Source organism: Acartia tonsa, chromosome 6, assembly GCF_053477335.1.
Source record: "Acartia tonsa isolate MP-2025a chromosome 6, ASM5347733v1, whole genome shotgun sequence".
Lineage (NCBI taxonomy): Eukaryota > Metazoa > Arthropoda > Copepoda > Calanoida > Acartiidae > Acartia > Acartia tonsa.
In genome coordinates this window covers 48,932,933-48,945,524 of record NC_137265.1, presented here as the reverse complement: position 1 = coordinate 48,945,524, position 12,592 = coordinate 48,932,933, and the positions used below count along the sequence as shown (strand labels likewise).

Sequence of the window (12,592 nt, the reverse complement as noted above, 5' to 3'; positions counted from 1 at the left end):
ACTAGTCACACGAAATGTCTATATGTCATGATTAGGTTCATGTTCCCATATCGGGCGCAGAATTTATCTATCTGTCTAATCGCTAGCCGGTCAACTCGTTGACCGGTCACGTACTAACATTGCTGTAAAGGTTGATATATGGAGGTTATGGAGAAGGAGTTGCAGGCAAAGCTGATGTGAAGGCGAGCTCGCAGATGGTAAAGCGGTGGAACCACGAGCGGATAACTTTCTGATCCGCATTTATTTGGCGGTTACCGGCCGGCGAAAGTGGTACCGACACCAACCACAGTCCAGCCCGAAGTAGGCTCAGCCACACCTGGGCCGCCAAGAGAAATCACCTAGTTTATCAAAATCCGCAATTATGTTTACCAGTAATAATAAAAACATATAATTATTATCGATATATTATGAAATATTAACATGTAATTTCAATATAATAATTAATTGTCTATGTGATTTACTCATAACAGGATTGAAGAGTTATTGAATAAAAGTTCTATTATTATTATTATTATTAAAAAGGAATAGAAATTTAGTAAATTTATTCATACAAGAATGACAACATCCATAAAAGCGAAGCTCTGAAACGGTCTGACAGACAAAGATCAACGCTTGTAGAGCGTCAGAACTGAATATATAAAATGAGAATATATAAGCTTTGACAAAATTATACGGAAATTTGTTGCAAAATTTCTTAGATGCAGAATTTTGTTTAAGGACATACTGATATTTTTAGAACTTCATCATATAGATGCTTCGCCTACAATATTGTACCTTATTGTAATTGGAATCAGTAATCCAAAAATCAGATCAATCAGATGATTTTATCACATAAAAAATTGTTGTTAAAAAAGTAAAAAAAACATGTTTGAAATAGACGTACGGGCATTCTGGTAACGATTATAGAGTTGCTACGCTTTCTAAATCGTACCTAACTACTACAGGAATCTTCATGCAAAGTTTGAAATCGATAGGACAATTCTAACATGCCTAAATTACCGAATAAAAGCTATCTGTCTCGGACGGACGGACGTACGGACGGACCTACCCTAATTATAGAAATGCTTCACTTTTAATAATGTGTTTATGTACACATACATAGTTGTTCTTTTATCTCCGCATGTCTCATTTTCTGTCAAAAAAACCCCGGGTTATTAAGTAAAGTAACACCCAATAGACAACCAACACTTTGATTCCACGATTTGAAGGTGGATTAACAAAAATAGTTCCCCCAAATCTTTCGATACACAAACAGACAGACATCCTGTTACAGTTATAAAAAGATAACATATAACATTTTTTAGTGATTTATTTTCATTTTCTTCTAATAAATAGTTGTTCCTAAGAATTTTTCCATACCTTGATACTTTTAAAACACCATTTAGATAAAACAATCCTTCATTTCTCATATATATATTCTTTACTGCGCTATTTTCAGAGATACAAGGGGATAAGACAATGGCCGATAAAATAGTGTACATTATAATTAGTATTTGAAACATATGGACACTCAACTTAAATGACCAACCAATCACAAATCAATAATGCTCCCAAGCTGTTGAGCCAACAACTAATAAGAACATGTTATTATAAAACTTTGGGGACTATTGTATGGAACTTCCCATTTTTTAAACATTATTGTTGGATTAAAATCTTTGAAAATATATCCCTGTTCCTACACAGACATAAAATGTTTAAATTAACAATAAATCTAGGGGGTGTTATTTCAATCTGTTTATGAGCAAAGCTTCTTATAATTTGTTATGTAGCATATTTTCATACGATATAGCGTTGATACTAAAGTAGTGACACAATGCATTGTATAAATCTTTTCTTTTGGATGTGTCTCTCTTTCTGATAATTTGCGGATAAGAATAAGAGAGTGTTTCTTTGGGACAATCTGGTGATATCAGCTAACAAACAAGTAAACTCAGCTAAACTCAATGATATTATCTATATGGTACGTCAGAAGTAGACTTTTCTTTTATTTATGTTTCATATCATTTCATTTCTTTTTTTTTTAAGAATGATGTGATCATTATCAACAATACATTGAGAAATAAAAATTATGTGAATGAATTAAAATTTATTTTAAAGAAAATTGGCAAAAACATTGTGCTGTAAATTACAAATTATTATGAAATAAAAATGTAAATGCAACTACAAATTTGTATATACGTAAATTTTTAACAACTTTGATGAAAGGAAGCCTGCAAGAAATACACCGCTTTTACTGCTGAATGACCCAATGCCCCAAATTTGAAGCTTATAGCTTTAATAACAAAATTCAATAAACAAATTTTGGGTAATGGGTCTACTAATGGCAGTTTTTCAGCAGTTACAGTGGTGTATTTCTTGCAGTGTTCCTTTAACACAAGGGCAATTTAACCTAGAGATGATTACAGCTTAAAAACAAGAAGCCCTTTACTTAAACAGTAACCAACCAACTTAAAACTGCTAAAGTAAACTGTCCATTTTAAAAAAAAATTTCTCTTGGGTTTTCTTTTGCATAAGTTCATAACCTAATTTCTGATTATCGGCGTATTATAATAAAGTGTTTTGACCCTTTGCAAAACAGTATGCAAAAATAACGTATTTTCTCGTATTCATTAAGAGATATAAGTTTTCCGGAATTGTAATGTAGGGAGTAGATTTGAAATCTGCATCAAATTTTAAGGATTTTTTTTATAAAATTCGTTTTTTGTATAATTCTTTATCTAAAAGCGGAAATACAAATTAAGTTAATTAATTTTGGCATCTGTGATTGGTGGATTTAAAAAATCTGCGCTCTGATTGGATGTCGTACATCATTCAACCAATTAGAGCGCAGGTAGTTTAAAATCCACCTATCCTATTGGTCAAAATTAATTAACTTAAAATGTATTTTCGCTTTTAGATAAAGAATTTTACAAAAAACGAATTTTATAAAAAAATCCTTAAAATTTGATGCAGATTTCAAATCTACTCCCTACATTAAAATTCCGGAAAACTTATATCTCTTAGTATTCATTCGAATCCGGTATATAGGAACCGGTTCTCATCCATACGAAAAAACTATGTCTAGCATCGTATTATATCCAGCTTTCCACGAATATAAAAATGTACAATCATAAGATTAAAACAAGTTTTTTTATTTCCCAAAATATAATGTTAACTTCCCTAAAAATCTATTGACTATTGATTTTAGCTGCAAAAGAGATAAGTAAATTAATACGGGAAAAAAATATGTGTATATTTTTGCTTATTCTGATATGATGAATTAAAAAATGTTTAAAGACAGTCAATTTTTGAGCTACAATCTTATCTAGGTTGTATCATTCTTTATATGATGCATATGATTTGTCAACATTTTATGATATCTTGGAGCATTTCATATCTTCACTTATAAAATGTCCATCACGTTTTGGAGAATGTACGATTTTACACAATTTCTAAAAATAAATAAGAATCAAAATATTTCTTAATAGATAGCGTAATGTTTGTTTTATTTTTTCTCATAATCAGATATAATTAATAATAAAAACAAAAAAAATAGCATATTATTTTATGTGTTTTTTTTGCAAAAAAATAAATGTCACCTTTTCAAATGTTTGGCATATAAATTCTGAATATTCGTTTATACCAATTAATTTTCTAAAAAATATCAAAGAGGGAGGTCATTTTCTAGTAAATCCCGTAAAGGTGTGTGTTATAAGGCCTAAAAATAGTAGTAGAACGATAAGGTGCTCTATATATTTGTATTCCCTATTGAATAGAACAATAGGGAATTTTTTTTTTTTTTTATAACCGTACCTGGATTATCTTTAAAAAATACAAAATTTCTATCAAACGCTTTGTTTGGCTCAAAATGACAAAAATTTTAAAAAAATATAATTTTATTAATAATGTTTTCTATAGGTACAAGGTAAAGGTTAAGAACAATCTATACCATTAAACAAAGGAAGAAGCCATTCTTTACAGGTTGATTTATTCAAGGTGACAAAATTTAGTTTTATGTTTGTGGAATTTCATGTTTGTTTGCTTTGAAGTAGAAGGTTTCAATGTGCATTGTTTCATTTCAATTTCACTACAGCGAACAACTACCTTCTTATATAGATTGTATATCTGAATGTTTTCAAAATTGTCTGTATGTAACTTGTTGTGTTGGTTTGTTTCACTAAGTCATTGTATTAATGATTTGTTAAAGTTTTATTTTAATGTTCACTGCTCGTACAACCTGTAAAGAATGGCTTCTTCCTTTGTTTAATGGTATAGATTGTTCTTAACCTTTACGTTGTACCTATAGAAAACATTATTATTATAATTATATTTTTTTTTAATTTTTGTCAGTTTGAGCCAAACAAAGCGTTTGATAGAAAGAGGAGGAAGAAGAAGCTTCGAAATGCTCCGTTTCAGACAAAAAAGCTCACAACTTTATATAATAGGATTACCTTTCACATAAATGATTTATAACTTCAACTGTAGCTATACATTTTGGATCAAATGGATCTGGCAAACAAGATAATATTAACAACTATAGCTGATAATGGAGTGGGGACAAAACACCTAATTTAAAAATGCCTAACTAAAAATGCCTAACTAAAAACACCTAAGTTTAAAAATACCTAATGTTAAAAACACCTAAGTTAAAAACACCTAATTTATAAATGCCTAATTTATAAATGTCTAATTTAAAAACGCCTAACTAAAAATGCCTAACTAAAAATACCTAATTTTAAAAATGTCTAATTTTTAAAACGCCTAATTTAAAAATACCTAATTCTAAACTATCTAAACGCCTAATTTAATAATGCCTAATTCTAAAATATCTTTTTTTTTCTCACTAAAATACGTAAAATTTTTATAACATTAATCCAATTGGCTGATTGTTCTTGCTGAAGGATCTTGCTAGTCATTGAACCAATATGGTTCATCTTTACAATAAAGCTTCCCATAGGTCATGGGAAGGTTTATAACGCTTTTGGGGAGGTTGCCAACACCTTCCAATGAAAAATCGCCCTTTGAAAAAATACCCCCCCCCCCCTTCCCCCGATTTTTTTTATATTTCTTCAATCTTTCTTTATAAAACTAGAACTAAAATGGGGGATGGTCAACTATCACCCCCCAAGAAAGCAACGCTACGGCTACTTAGGTTAGGGAAGAAACCAATAAAAATTAAAATTCATTTTCTTTGTCCTTCAACTTTTGATTTTACTAATTAATTTATTTCTCATGTGAGGTGCCACAAACTAACCATAAAATTTTATTTTTAAAAGCGAAGCTTTTCTATAATTAGGGTCGGTCTGTTCGTACGTCCGTCCAGTTTTCTATTTCAAACTATATTTTGAAATTTTGGAGGGGGTAGTAACCCCCCCCCCCCCAGACTAATTGAATTCCCCTTCACACTGCAATCGCCCCTAGAGGACTCTAGGGGACGTAGCCGCCGGTATAATATATTCAACAACAGTTTTAAGATATGCTTAAAATTAGGTTTTTTTAAATTAGGTATTTTAAAATTATGTATTTTTAAACTTAGGTATTTATAGTTAGGTGTTTATAAAATTAGGCATTTTTAAAATTAGGTGTTTTGTCACATTAGGCATTTTTAAAATTAGGTATTTTTAAATTAGACATTTTTAAATTAGGTATTTATAAATTAGATGTTTTGTCACATTAGACATTTATAAAATTAGGCATTTTTAAATTAGGTATTTTTAAATTAGGTGTTTTGTCCCCACTCCGCTGATAACAATAGATATCCAAATAAGCCTGTATTCATTAAAGATTATCAATTCGTTAATCAATCATAAGATTAGAACAAAAAATATGATTCAAAGAAATGAGCGAAAATAGCAAATAGACGTATAGGCAATGTAATGGTATTGGGGTAGGGCTGTTGTGTATTATCTTCTAGCAATTTCATATGTTAAAGGCTTAGTATAAAAAAGGTACATAACACAAACAAAAGTTAACACGAACTGTTAGAATGCTAATGAAAATACATATGAAACTTAATTCACTTACTTTTTAGTTCCCAGGTATCCTCTTCTATAAGTTGTCGTGCTTCAAGAACATGGTTTTTAGTTTGTCTTCTATTCGTTTCCCTTATATCATGATTGTCTCTAAAATATCAAATCAATTTTAGTAGTGCAAATAATTTTAAAACTAGTGTTGGTCCATATGACAAAGTAAGTTAGCAAAGTTTATTAATCTCACAGGCTATTTAAGATAGAGGTCTGATTTTTAGTGTAGTTTTTCTTACGTACAGGACATGTTTAACCATTTAATAATATTGGCATCATATAACTGATCTCAAGTCACTTACATATTTTGATTTATTTTTGCAACCATAACCATTTGAGAAAAATATTGGGACATCAATACTAGGGAAAGAATGCATAAGTGGATATATCCACCCACATGGTAAAATTTAGGGGGATGGATACACTCCACTAGGTGTGCAACATCCATCAACTTTTAGGGGGTGTGATACAAAATTTGCATACTTCATGCGTCAATTTAACAGCTGCTTTTTATAATTATACAAGATTAACTTCCGTGTGGCTTACCCTTTCCAGGCGTCTGATGCATGGCTAGTAAGCGTTGTTAAAACCTAATAATAAAACATCACCTTTCTATCGATTTCTTTACTGGATCACAAACTTCATCACAGACATGCTTTTTCACAAAGACTTCATGAGGACACTTGTATATACTATTAGTCACAGTTACTGTATCATCATCTACTTCTTCCTCTTCTTCTTCCTCTTCTTCTTCCTCACATTCCGAATCTGAATCTAATTAATACAATTTAATTTAAATTGTAAGTAGATAAATAATTGCATCATTTGGTATTTAAAGATATTTACCGTTGAAATTTGAATTGTGGTTATATTAAATTGTTTTTAACCTATTTTGAAAGGTATATCAAAAATATACTCTGACACCTGTAGAATCATACTGCAAATCAAAAATTAAGAACAATTGCAAACATTGATTTTATTAGGATTTTAAAGTTTATATTTTACTATGGATTAAATAAATTTTACTGAATCATGATGTTTCTTTCCTTTGTGGGTAAAATACTCAGCCTTTAGAGTGTCTTGCTTCATAAATATTGTATGCTAGTATACAGTAAAGTTAGGTCTTTTGATTTTATCCATCAACACTAATTAAAAATTAATTCTTTACAATATATCATTGAATTAACATAAAAATGTTTCATATTATCCATGTAAAACACATAAAAGTCAGCTGTAGAGGGCTAAATCTTTAAAAACGTAAATAAATGTTTATGCTATACAACAAATTTATCTTTATCACATTTACAAATATGATAAAAATAAGATTATTCAAACTTACTTCTTCTAATTTTTTTTTTTAAGTATGTATCTTTAATGTGTATAGTTTTCATTCTTTTCATTTTAATCAAATAAAAGTTATTCTAATATATTGAAAATAAGTCACTTTGTGAAAACACTATACTTTAAATTTGGTGAACTGAAATTAGTTTCCGAATGTGAACACATTTTCCTAGGTGTTTCCCAATCCTATCTCAATATTTGCTACTAGCTAAAAAAACCTTCAAACTTCCAAAAAAAAAAATCAAAATTTGAAAAATTAAAACTTTGAATGTATAATGTATAAATCGTTAATACATTCAAATTTTAATTTTTTTTTGAAGTTTGAAGGTTTTTTAGCTAGTAGCAAATATTGAGATAGGATTGGGAAACACCTAGGAAAATGTGTTCACATTCGGAAACTAATTTCAGTTCATCTTAAATTTATAGATTTCTAGCTTTGTCATTGGTTAATGCTGAATCCTCATATGTTTAATTCAAATATATATCCTAAATCTTTCACTTTTAATGAATAATTATAAATATAAAATCAAAAGAGCTATTTTTTTACTATCATAATCTATTTATCATATTATGAAGAAAAATGCTTTGAAGCAAAAATTTTACCCAAAAAGAAAAGACAGTTCACGATTCGGTAAAATTTACTCAATCCATAGTAAAAAATAAACTTTAAAATCCTAATAAAAATCGCTGTGGGCTATTATTCTCATTTTTAGATCTGCAGTTCGATTCTACAGGTGTCAGAGTATATTTTCGATATACCTTTCAAAAATAGGTTAAAAACAGTTTAAATGATGCCTACCTCGTATATTGTTATCTTAGATTTAAATAAAATAAATTCTCATTGTTTCAAATTTTTGGAAAAATATTATACCTTTTTTATTTTCAAATTTTGAACGATTTATTGCTGAAACTTTAATTATAGATTGTTTTCAGAAATGAAATAGAATTACCTCTATTTTTCACACCACAGCTAGGAGCAGGCTTAAAATTTTAAAGAAATTGATAGTTTGTATTAAATCAAATGTTTTTCTTAAAACACATAAATCAAGAAGATTGGAACATATCAAGGTGTGGGAGTTGAGTCCCCCATTTGCACCAGAAATAGGGTTAAGCATTTGATTAACTTTCAATGATTTGCTAAAGTTATAAAGAAAATCTGAAACTAGTTCACCCTTAGGGTTTTTTTGCCATCTGGATCCCGCCAGAATGCAGATATTTAGAAAAATTTAGCTAACCCCAACCACACTCTGGTAGAAGCCCCTGTTTGCTAGGGGCTCGGCTACTAGTGTTTGAAAATAGTAATACAACTATGTGCTTTTAACCCATTAGTGACGAGCCGGCTTTTATTGCCCAGTTACAAAAAATCCCCAACAAAATGGTTCCCAGTTTCTTAATTGCATCATTCTCAGTATGAATCCCCCCTCTACTACCCTGGTTTTCATTTCCCCTTGGAGTAGGCAGTTTTGCTTACTTCCGTTTGCTGGTATAGCTCAACAAAATTTGAAAACCAAGAAAAACGAGGTGATTTCAAAATACCCCTCCTAACTTTTTTGTTTGTAAAGTTGCTGATTTTTTTCGTGAAATTTAAAGTTTATTGGCAACTAAATCCATTTGTGAATTGTTTTTATTCAAATAATAATTTTTTAAATGATTTTTGTATTGCTTTTTTATGTGCTATATGGGGGAAAAGTCCGAAAGTTTTATTACCTGGTTTTACTAATAGATCTTTTTTTGCAACAACAACAAAAATGGGTTTTATTAACCGAAAAGGGGTGGTACCTATAGCCCAAATCTTAAATGTGATATAAATCGTTTCGTATCTTACTTATAGCTCTATAAATTACATGAGGTTGAAAAAAAATTGAAATTCCGTTTTTACCATAATAAAGCTTCCCAGAAATTTTCAGCTCGATACGTCCATAAAAATGGCGCTTGGCACGAATGGGTTAAAATAAAATAATAAGTGTTTACCTTGACACTTGCACAGTATTGAATACCAACTTGTGATTTTTTTGTGGGATCAACTAGATAAAATTAATTAAAACAAGGTTGACAACATCCATAACAAGCCAATTTTTATAAGTAATGATAATTATTATCCCGTGAAAAGCAAAATTGCAGATCTTTGCTCATTTACATAAAAATATGAATCATCTTTCAAAAAGCAACTGGGTACAACAAAAATCAATAAATACTTCTAAAGTAATCATGACAGACTTTGGGCTGGCTAGCCTGAACTAAAATTCAGACAATTAAAATATATAAAATTATTCGATTTTAAATAATATTCCATCATTATACCTACATTATTGTACATTTTTTGTATTAACTTAAAACCGACAACACGAAGGGTTGGCCTGGTCATCTTAATAGGCTGACGGACCAAATGAGTTAAGTTGTAGATGTTCATGGTCAAAAGAATCATCATCAGAACAAAGATTTTTTTCAGCCATAAGCAGTAAAGCTCTTGAATGTAAAAATAAGAACAGGAAAGCAAATGAAAGGATAAAAAGTGCAAAACAGAAAATTAAATTTTAAATATGAAAAAATCAACGATAGATTGACCTTTTTAAGATTTATTTAAAAAATATACGTGCATTGGGTAGCCAAATTTTCAACAAAAAATAAGTAATCTATTTTAAATTTCAAACTAACTCAATGGCATTCAAGACAGACTGATGCACCAAGTGTATTATAGAATAATTGCCCAACTGTAAAGAAAATCTTTTCACAGAAAAAATCAGCAGTCTATCTAGAATATCAGCTGAGCTAATCATTTTTTCTAATGCAAATTAATAATCATTAGTGCATAACTAATCATCAGGAAAATATTTATTTCAAAAAAATCATTTGTCTATCTAAAATAGCAGTCGAGAAATTCAAGTTTGAAACAAATAATTAAGGGACCGTCAAAGCATTACCGATAGACTAGCAGACCAAGTATATTGTGTAATGGTATATAGGATCTAATGTAAATTTTATAGCAATGTACCTTGAATATCACCCAATAAATTCAATTATTCCAAAAAGAATTATACCAATCATAATAACTTACTTTCAAGCTTATGAATTCTACATAATTCTCTATTTCTAATATGCTGCCATATAAGGCAATCTGGATCTTTATCACATTTGGTTATACAATCTTCCCTGGTCATTCCCATATAGTCCTCCCAAACATTATTTCGATCCCCCTTGGTAACTTGACATTGTGGAGCCTTTTCTAATCAAAATAAATCTTCAAATTTAGGGTTTGTTATTGTTTACACATTCAATTTTTAGGGTCTGGTTTTTTTACTCAAACATGAACCATTCCTTAGGTCCTTTAATGTATACTACCTGTTGGTTTTCCCTTGTCACAATTGTTGATGCCAAAATCGGAATTTTTATCCAGATAGGGTTCAACATTCATTATCCAGCAAATTCTTCTAGTTGGTTGCCATTGCCAAATAATACATGTGGATTTAGAATTACATTTATCCTTAAAAATTAAAAAAACTTTTAACAGAAGGAATAATATAAACCTGGATATAGTTTTCAAATGCTATTGGTTGACGTGTGTTAGCTAATAGTTTTGAATAGAAACTACACTACTTATAACATGGTTATTTTGCAAGTCTTCTATGTGTTTTTGCATCGCTTTAGCCTTTATTTATAAATTTTGATATTACCTTGCATTCAATCTCTGTTTCGCAATTTCTATGCGTTTCTAAAGGAAGCTGGCCCCATCTGTCAGCTTTAAATCTCTGTCCCTCATATATACACTCTAAACATTTTATTAGATTTTTAGATCATGTATAATCAAATAGTGATATACATGTTCTACACTAACCACTTAAAGAATATCTTAGATCTAAGAAAAATTATATGTTAAAAAATATTACTTAAATTGAAACTATTTTCATTAATAAAATTTATTCTCTGAAATTGTTAAGGCTTAACTACGAAAACAATAGTTACTTTATGTCTAAAGCAAACTAAAATTTTATAATATGAGTACCTGTATTATTTTCTGCATGAGCTAGCATAAACTTGGTAGCAAATGCTAGGCAGTAAAGAAGAAATGTTTTCACTCCCATCTGCAAATAACATAAATAACAATAGATGGTAATACAAGTAAATTGAAAATGTAATGAAAAATGTTTTAACTTGCATACAATAATTCTGGAATTCAACTTCTCTTTTTTCCGCTTAACTTGAATATTTTTTGTAAGGGGGAGGGGGGTTGTTGAAACCCATCCAAAGTTTTTTGCGCTGCTTTTTTTCAAACTTTTTGACTTTCAAGATTTGGTTAAAAAAATTTCATGTTTAAATGATTAGAAAAAAATATCTAAAATTTATACAGTAAGCCGCTAAAATGGAAAAAAATAATCTTATTATAAGGGTGCCAAAAAGTACTTAAAGAAACTGACCATAAAAAAATACCTTAAGATGGAAGATGAACCACTAAAAATCTTAGCAAAAATATTCTGTATTTATAAGTATTAACAAGTGTGACAATTTATGTTACACATCATAACTAACGTATGCTTAAAGTACATATATTGGCAATTTTTAATTTGAGGAAGAATGTTTAGTTCCTTCGATTTAAATCATAAATAAAACTAGCAGCTACGCCCCTAGAATCTAGGGGCCTAAATTTGAAAGGGCAGAGAGGAGCTAAAAAAATAGTTTAAACTATCCCAGGAATTTAATCGGAAAATAAAATAGCCCAAACCATCAAAGGACCTATGTAAAACTTACCTAAAACATAGAACCCCAGCTGTTCAGTATTTATTGAGATCTTAAGCTTCAGAAAAAAAACGTTAGTACTTTTTATAATAGGTAAATGACTGTTGACATCTAGATATAAGGAGCGTAGCCGCTAATAAAATATCTAAAGACTACTAAAAGATTTTGTTCATTTATATAGTTTTGCCGACTTTGAAACAATTAAAAAACATTAAAATTGAAGAATTATTATAAAATTCTGATTTCATCTTATATTTTGACGGGGAAACAGCAAGAATTCTGTCACGAATATTAATAACTGATAATAGCTGAGATTTACACGGCCCCTTCTGTTTACCTAACCTAGGCGGGTTTGGATGTTGCCAGGAATATTTTCAGTATTGCTGTGGGCCATTTCCCACTGATCCAGGACAATCGTTAAAATTTCTCTTTTAACTTGTATAAGTTTCTTTATTCTTAACTAGCGGTTCCGGTTGGATGGATGAAAAAGATTGACAGATAAACCTACGTTTTTATTA

General features: G+C 29.7%; 1 protein-coding gene across 1 annotated transcript; it reads right to left on the bottom strand.

Moving 5' to 3' along the window:
* Positions 1-2,823: 2,823 nt before the first annotated feature.
* On the bottom strand, positions 2,824-11,785 carry LOC145323412 (uncharacterized). Its single transcript, XM_080165829.1, has 12 exons — positions 11,769-11,785; positions 11,344-11,422; positions 11,015-11,109; positions 10,683-10,824; positions 10,399-10,566; positions 9,315-9,367; positions 8,294-8,324; positions 6,611-6,776; positions 6,004-6,101; positions 4,431-4,488; positions 3,579-3,633; positions 2,824-3,431 (listed from the first exon to the last, which is right to left on the bottom strand). Exons 2-12 carry the CDS (start codon positions 11,420-11,422, stop codon positions 3,351-3,353), a joined length of 1,026 nt encoding a protein of 341 aa, XP_080021955.1. The 5' UTR covers positions 11,769-11,785; the 3' UTR covers positions 2,824-3,350.
* Between the last annotated feature and the right edge of the window lie 807 nt (positions 11,786-12,592).